The sequence below is a fragment of the Hippoglossus stenolepis genome, chromosome 9 (genome assembly GCF_022539355.2).
Source record: "Hippoglossus stenolepis isolate QCI-W04-F060 chromosome 9, HSTE1.2, whole genome shotgun sequence".
NCBI classification, from domain to species: domain Eukaryota; kingdom Metazoa; phylum Chordata; class Actinopteri; order Pleuronectiformes; family Pleuronectidae; genus Hippoglossus; species Hippoglossus stenolepis.
The window spans coordinates 22,316,203-22,324,678 of record NC_061491.1 but is presented as its reverse complement, the minus strand read 5'-3'; the positions used below and the strand labels follow the sequence as shown (position 1 = coordinate 22,324,678).

Below are 8,476 nucleotides of genomic sequence, written 5' to 3'. Positions count from 1 at the left end.
TCGATGATCACGTGGATTTAGACAAGTGGAAAGATTCTAGACTTCCACCAACATATGGTATGCGTGTATATTCCTGTATGTAACTGTGGCAGACAGCCAGTTTTATATGAAAAAAGGATCTCTCTGGATTATGTTAGATCCCAGAATGAATCATTTCATCATTCTCAGAGAGATATTTTTTACCCAGACTGCCCCCCCGAAGCACCCCGTTACAGTAATGTGCAGCAGACTGTGAAATGTCTCAACCTGGGAAATAATCAGGTCCTTTTGTTAGTCTTAGGTGGGAGAGGGGGTTAACACGCAGAGATTGTGGCTGCATTCCTTATAAAGGCCTCCTTGTGTTGTGATGACTGAGAGGTTTGTGGTTTTTTATTACAGTAGAGGGACTGTTTCTCAAAATGCATCAAATTCAGGTCAACGTCGTTATCAGATGGAAAATGTCAAAGGCTCAAACGACAAGAGGAAACTAGAAATCATTAAACCATTAGAGCATCAACGTAACATTAAGTTAAGTTAAGTTAAGTTAAGATCTTTTTTTTCTTAATAGTTTTTTGAAAACATCTAATCGTGAGTTCTACTATCTCAGGACCTTTCAGTCGTGTCCTGTGGACTTAATCAGTGTATATAGAGTTCACTCAAAACAAATTGTTCTCATGAAGGCTATTACGACTTTTGTCATTCTGCAATTTCAAAGGTCAAAATCTTATTATGTTTTAGCTGTTATGACTCGTCTCTGAGACCGTAGCAAATAAGGGATGACGTGGTTTGACTAAAACAAAGAGATTTTTATCTCCACAAAAGATAAACAAAAATAGGAAATTCAACTTAGACTGGCAGGAGTTCAATGCCAGAGCAACAACCAGACTTACTAATAGTTTCTACAATCCTGTTTGTCAATGAATGTCTCACAACCCTCTGCTTATCTGCTTAACTGCGTATCTGCCACGTTTTTCACACTCACCACTAGAAAATGTGAAGACTAAGTTAATAAAAAAAAACATTATTATTATTATTATTATCAGTAGTAGTAGTATTAGTATTATTAGTACAATTATATTTATATCATTATTGTTATTATCATTATTAGAACTGGAGGAAAGTCCAATATTTGGAATCCCCCCAGGGTCCACTTGTCTCTGTCTGCAGGGGGCGCTGTTGCAACGCAGCTCAGTGAACTTTGTTCCAGTGGTGAATGGGTTGTTTGCTCCTCTGGTCCTCACAGTTATTCTTCAGGAAGTGAAGACATGGACTGACGCTGCCAGGTAACATGAGCTCTGATCACTGGGAAACTTTGTCGCTGCAAACTTTTTAAAAGAAAAGACCGAAAGAAATAACGCAGATTTGTAAACAGTCATTCAGTGTAAGTCAAGATTATCACGGTGATAAGTTTGGTTAATTGTGGATTTGTTTATGTTGAAAGGAAGACGTGTGACACCGATCGTGTGTGTGTGTGTGTGTGCGTGCGTGTGTGTGCGCGTGTGTGTTCCTGTACTTTTAAGCATAGACCCTATAGAGTGAGTAGGGTTATAATTAGGTTTAGGTTAGGGTAAGGGGCTAGGGAGTGTCTTATGTCAAGGGTGAGTGTGAGTGTGTGAGTGAGTGAGTGAGTGAGTGTGTGTGTGTGTGTGTGTGTGTGTGTGTGTGAGAGAGTGTGAGAGTGTGTGATTGTGTGAGTGTGTGTGTGTGTGTGTGTGTTGACACTTTCCTGCTGATTCAATCAACTGCAACATTTTCCTGACTTCATGTTGCTCCCCCTGTTGTGTGTTGTTGACCTGCAAACTGATGACACCTTTCTCCCCCCCACCTGCAGGACGACCTCACCTGAGCCACTGGGCTGCACTCACGCCTGTATACACGTACCTCAGGGAACAAGGTGGAGATGGAGGACTTCTGGGCCGGGGCCCTCCCGGTACTGAAGACCTGGCTGTACCTCATCGTCGGCCTCATCATGATCCCGGCCATGTTTGGCTTCTCGCTGGGCATCTCTGAAATATACATGAACATTCTGGTCAAAACCTTAGAGGTACTGTCCACTGTGCAGCACTATGTAAATATTCTGATTGAGTGCAGATCAGACCTGACCATGAATGTCTCTGTGTCTGTCCTCGTCCACAGTGGGCCACTCTGAAGATACAGAAGGCAAACACAGAGGAGCGGCTGCAGGCCTCGCCATCCAACAGTGAGTAGAATATCAATACTTAGATGGCTGTGGCTCAGGGGGGAGAGAGGATCGTCCGCTGGGGTCGGTGGTGCGATCGCTGGCCCCTCCAGTCCACATGCCGATGTGTCCTTGGGCAAAATATTGTGTATACGGTGTATGAATGGTGTAATGCACGTTGAGTGGTCAATGAGACTGAAAAACGCTATTTAAATACAGTCATTTACTACATGCCTGGATGTTCAGATAGATAGATAGATGGATAGATAGATAGATAGATAGATAGATAGTCTCTTCTAAAGTAAATTTGTCATTTCCCTTATTTTGAAAGATCGGCATTTGGTGACAGTTACGTGTTGAGCTGCAATACTGGATTTCACAAGATATTTGATGACAAGTCTGGGCAGGCATGTTGCAATGATATTGGCAAAGAGCAATTGATTTACATGTGGAGTGAATGATGCCTCTCTGCACACAGGATGAAAACCCTGTGATTTAACACAGAGAAATGGGTTTATCTTGTTCTTCTAAATGTGCATCTTGTAAGTGTGTGAGAAGGTTTTTACAATCTTCAACAAGGTGAAGCTTCTTTGGAAACTCCACGTATCTCGATCAAGATGCAATTACAAGACTCTCTATCAGTCGTTAAGCGACAAAGGGTGGGATCTCCTGCTGTGACGCAATGAGATGCATGTTAGACAAAGAAGACACGGCCCATGCAAAGTTCAACGTTTGTCATTGTTACATTTTGAAATGTGGAGGATGAACAATAGAAGTTAAAGTGATTAGTGACACGTGTTAGTTTCAGGACTTTGTTCAGAGATTTTAACAATGAATATTGAATGCAGGTTTTGGACTTTGCCCTCTGAGTTATCAGATAATGTGAAGTCTGAGTTGAGGCCAACTCTGAACTGTTCTGAGACCTGTTATAGGGGGAAAGTGTTTGAACCCAGGTGTTGTAGCCGTCCTGACTTCACACTGCTCTCTGAACAGCTCAGCTCTGTTCTTATTGATGTATATTTCAGGTTAAAAGTCATGTTTAAGATGCGTTGGTGATAAATTCTGTTGGTTCATAGAACATTTCTGCTATAATTAGAACAGGTAAAGACATATCTCCTCATCTGGTTTCTTATCAGTGCCAGTATTTCATGATACGTGATACTGCAGAGCTCTTGTCCTTTCTAGAAACTCACCCCTGCATTCCCGAAAGTACTTCATCTCCTAACACCTCTGATATGGAAATATATTATTATCCAGATTGCTTTGAAGATAATGATTCATATCAGATGATTGAGTCTGGGTGTGTTGCTCTGTATCAGGTCTCATCCAGAGGGAGGATGGCTCCATGGAGAAAGAGCTAGGGGAGCTCCGACGCAGTCGCCCCAAACCACCAGTGGGCGGTGACTTTACACTAAGCGACTGTTTTTATTTCACCCGCAGAGGCATTGAGAGCATTGTAGAGGATGAGGTAAAGTTTTACTTCATAGCAAGGACACAGTTTGACATGTACATGATAATAAGTGATTCAGACCTAAACCCTAAGTGTTTGTTTTTTAAATCCAGGTGACCCAGCGGTTCTCTTCAGAGGAGCTGGTGTCCTGGAACTTACTCACTCGCACAAACATTGATTTCCAGTACATCAGTCTGAAGCTGACACTGGTTTACGGCCTGGGAATCTTTGTGAGATACTGCATCCTCGCTCCGCTCAGGTAAAGAGCTGACTGCCAAATGAAGCTGTCAGTTTGAGAGGCATTTACTATCACACCAATGCATCTGGTATTTATACTGATATTTTAGATTTCCGTCAGGTTAGGTTTTAGTTATGTTTGTCTTCCACGGACCTCTGACCTGTTTCATTTTATCTCACTATTCAGTTTTATTTTTCTGTTTGAAAATTGAAAGCTGTGATTTCTGTCTCTCCAGGATAACACTGGTCTGTATCGGTGTGAGCTGGTTGGTAATAGGAACATCAGCAGTTGGATTACTCCCACATTCAAGGTGCCCGCAAAATATAACGGGTCCAGAAATACAGATTTTGTGTATCATAAGTTTAACACCATATCAGAGGTGTTAAACACTTTCACACACTTTCCTTTCAATTGATCTTGTTCTGCTTGTGTTGATGTTCAGGGTGAAGTCGTGGCTGAGTGAATGGGTTCACGTCATGTGCTACAGAATCTGTGCCCGAGGACTTTCTGCTACTATCCGCTATCACAACAGGTGGGTGAACCCTCTCTCACTACTCACACAACATTAATCATATTGTTTTACCTCCTCATGTTTTTTCTCCTCACAACCCGTAGGGAAAATAAACCCCAAAAAGGAGGAATCTGTGTGGCCAATCACACGTCTCCCATCGACATTGTGATTCTCTGCAACGATGGCTGTTACGCGATGGTATATATTTTATTACTCCTTTTTTTTAAAGTTGAAACATGACGTGCAGGTGTAACCTTCCTCATTTGATGATCAGGTGGGTCAGATCCATGGAGGCTTGATGGGAGTTATTCAAAGAGCCATGGTGAGGTCCTGTCCTCACGTCTGGTTTGAGCGAGCAGAGATGAAAGATCGCCACCTAGTGACTAAAAGGTCAGTTTGTCCAGCTCATCTTTTCAGGGCTTGTCACTGCAGGCCTTTCTTGCCCGTGTTTTCTCTCCATGGAGAAAAAACACTGGCACTAAGGTGAGGTTGGCATTTTCCTGGCAGTGAAAGTCTTCTTAAGTTTGACAAGGACAAATATGTTTTGGAAAGTTGCTACCGAACAGTGACTCATAATATCACGTCCTCACCCAGACACCCGCTCCAGATGTTTGAGGCATTGTGAAAAAACTCTTCAAAGGTGCAACATGTAGATATTTGTCCAGTCTGGGAGTGGTTTCCATTACCTCTTTGTGTTGCCCTTAGGTTGATGGATCATGTGAACGACAAGACAAAGCTTCCCATATTAATATTTCCAGAGGGTAAGTGTGACCGTGCGGAGGAGACAGAGATTCTCTATCCAGTCTGATGTTTGTCTTTGTAGTTCAGCTCGGTGTGTCGGGCGACAGTCTGGCCACTGAGCGGTGACAAATGAGCAGCTATGTTACGTGGGGCCTGGACCCAGCTCACACAACTCTGTCTCCTTTAATACCCCGATGTCTGCTTTCTGCAGGGACCTGTGTCAACAACACATCCGTCATGATGTTCAAAAAGGGGAGTTTTGAAATCGGATCAACGATCTATCCAGTAGCCATTAAGGTACTCTATTCCCCTTCTGTCAGTCAAAGCCCCATTTCTCACTCTGATTCTTCTCTACACGTCTGACTCATATATTTCAAAATACTATTCATCACTGCACCCCTGTGTTATTTAGTACGACCCGAAGTTTGGCGATGCTTTCTGGAACAGCTCCAAGTACAGCATGGTGAATTACCTGCTGAGGATGATGACCAGCTGGGCCCTCGACTGTAACGTCTGGTACCTGCCAGCCATGCATCAGCAGGTGTGTATGTACACGTCCCGGAGCACGTGAGCACATGCATGCTTAAAGCCACGTGTACGGCGTGCAAAGAACCCCCCCCCCTCCACACACAGAGACACATGTCTGACAGAGTTTGATGTGTATTTAAAAAATTGGAAGGAAGGGGAAGATGCTGTGCAGTTCGCCAACAGAGTGAAGTCGGCCATCGCTCACCAGGGAGGACTGGTAGATCTACAATGGTGAGATTCAACCTCTTCACTGTTTTTGATTTGATTGAGTCATATTCAAAGATGCTTCATTTTATTTTGGACGGTGAATTTTAAGCCTATTTACAGATAAAACTGACTTTTAAATCTCCTTTAAAATTAAAGACTTAATCTGTGACTGAGAAACTAACCCACTGTCTTTAAACACACAAATAATTGTACCACCACACGCACGGTGGGAGAAATACTTTTATGAACTCCGATTTTGAGATTCCAACAATATATATTTTTACACCACAGGGGGGCATGGCATCCTTTGTCTCTTAAAAAATAGATGCTTTTTTTTGCATGAAAGTGAAGCACTGACATTGATCGTACAGTCTGCTGCATGTGGCTGAACGATGAGTCACCACTCTCTGTTTGTCCCGTCTCCTCCTGTCCGCCGCTGCAGGGACGGAGGCCTGAAGAGAGCAAAGGTGAAGGAGACGTTCAAAGAGCAGCAGCAGAAGAAGTACAGCAGCATGGTGGTGGGAGACGACAGCAGCGGCAACAGCGACTGAGGCCTCCCGTCGGTGGGATGGACGAACAGGCCTCTCTCCTCCAGCAGGTTCTCATTAGCTGGACTCGACATGCGATGCAGCTCTGCCGGGTGGACTTAATGAACACTGTGAAAACTACAGGTTAAAGGAGGAGCGTCTTGGTGATTTGGAGGAAACACAAGTGCAATATTGACCTTCGACCTTTACGCGGAACAAACTGAAGATGAAAAAAAAAAGGGGAAGCGCTTTGTTTTATCGCTGCCTAAGATTTCTACTGTCGTGATTTAATACTATTGCTGAGAAAAAAAAATGTGATCTGAATGTGTGATCGAAGACAAACTGGATTCACGAATGTCTCGATTCTCACAGTCGGTCATTGGCTGCTCCTTGTTTTTTTTTTTCTTTTAAATAAAATTAAGTTTACAAATTGAATGGTTTTATAAAAAAGAGACAAAAGATCCTGGACATACTTTTATAATAAAACATGAGTATTAAAACAGATTTAAGAAAAATACTGAGAAAGTATTTCAATATGGACTTTAGTTATTTAAATCTTGCAGTGTTGTGCTTCAAAATGCTGCAGAGTAATTAACACTTATCATAACCTATGTTTTCAGGTAAAAGACAACCTGCTCACACAGTTTTCCAACTTTGAATTAAACACTTTCGACATTTTACATAGTTTTACAAGTGCTTTTACTAACATTTGACCCCTCACGCCTTTTTCTACAGAACACAAGATACACAAGGTTTTGGCAATTACATAATACATGACCACGTTGTGTGTTAAAGCCCAGTGCATTAAATGTCCACATTTAAAGGAGAACACACATCTGAGACTTTTTGGATCTCTCTCCGCTGGAAGGTTCCTCTGAAGCATGACCCTCGCTGCCTCCGTTTGTCATGGGACTCCCATCTTTGTCCTCTTTAAAACAAACGGAAAGAGACTTTAGTTTCACTCGCTGTAACTGTGTGAATGTCGACACAATCCTGTTTTGTATCGTCTCACCTTCATTCTCACGATTGCTCGGTTCTGTGTTGTCCTGTGTGACCTGTGAGGACAAACAAACAAACTGAGCAGATTAAACAAACTCTTAATCTGCTCAGCGGCCGTCACAGTACCTCAATGTGCAAGGCAGTTTTCAAACCATTCAGTTATGTGACGACAGTACTAACCTGCAGTACGTTACTTTTGTTTCTCTTGCTCTCGTTGAGCTCCTTGTATCTGCGAACGTCATCAACAACGAGAAGAAGTTCAGGTGAGATTTATCTTCAGTAACGTGTGGTGGACAGCAGCCAGTGAGTGACGGCCTTGTTTTTAAATGTGACTTCCTGCCTCTTCCTTTTCATTAACTCAGCCAGGACAAACAGTACGGTGACATATTTATGAGGCAGATTAGTGCCTCGCATCTGTGTCTCCCTCTGCACAGTTCAGATGACAAACAGGCCGCTGTCGACTCACTCGGGCGAGAAGCTGCTTTTATCTCTGAGCCATAAAACACGAACACACGGAACTGCGCTGTAACAAATCATCTGTGGTTTTCCCTCAATGGTTTCTACATTCAGCTCTGTACACTTTAAGTGCTTTGTTATGATTGTACATTTAGCTACTAAGTTTTTGTCATTTAGCTATAACTTAATAAGTGAAATTAATATCAGCCTGCATCTGCATCGGCTGCTTGTTTAAAGTAACATCTGCATCTGGACCAAGCAAAATGGTGACGCCAGAAAATATCCCAGTTCCACACAAAAACACCGTGTTCTGTACTGAGAAGATTAAACATTACTGTGAGTTTTCGATCATCAAACACTGAATCAATCGTCCTTCAAAGTGCAGCTACATGTCAGAACACACATGCAGGGATCAACCCACCGTTGCAGATAAGAGTCAAAGCTCTTGTTTGCAGCTTTGGGCTTCCTCTTCACTCCATCTGGGCTCCATGTTGTACTTGCCTCTCCTCCCACATCCACCCGGCCTGCGGCTCCAGATGCAATCGGCATCTCTGCCAGCGCAACCACAGATTTCACAAATCAAAGATAAACCCTCTGTCATCTGGAAGCGACTCCTCTGTAGCTGGATGTGCTGAAAGAAGAGCAGCAGCTCGGCAGAAGC

General features: G+C 43.0%; 1 protein-coding gene across 2 annotated transcripts; it reads left to right on the top strand.

Moving 5' to 3' along the window:
• The first annotated feature begins 1,157 nt into the window (after nucleotides 1–1,157).
• Nucleotides 1,158–6,795, top strand: agpat9l (1-acylglycerol-3-phosphate O-acyltransferase 9, like). 2 transcript variants are annotated; one of them, XM_035166687.2, is made up of 14 exons: nucleotides 1,158–1,262; nucleotides 1,811–2,023; nucleotides 2,116–2,179; nucleotides 3,478–3,626; nucleotides 3,722–3,867; nucleotides 4,082–4,156; nucleotides 4,289–4,378; nucleotides 4,462–4,555; nucleotides 4,632–4,747; nucleotides 5,063–5,118; nucleotides 5,310–5,395; nucleotides 5,511–5,639; nucleotides 5,778–5,857; nucleotides 6,276–6,795. In XM_035166687.2, exons 2-14 carry the CDS (start codon nucleotides 1,880–1,882, stop codon nucleotides 6,382–6,384), a joined length of 1,338 nt encoding a protein of 445 aa, XP_035022578.1. In that variant the 5' UTR covers nucleotides 1,158–1,262; nucleotides 1,811–1,879; the 3' UTR covers nucleotides 6,385–6,795. The 2 variants fall into 2 exon arrangements, with proteins under 2 accessions (XP_035022578.1, XP_035022579.1); XM_035166688.2 differs by having other exon boundaries at nucleotides 1,223–1,360.
• Nucleotides 6,796–8,476: the final 1,681 nt, after the last annotated feature.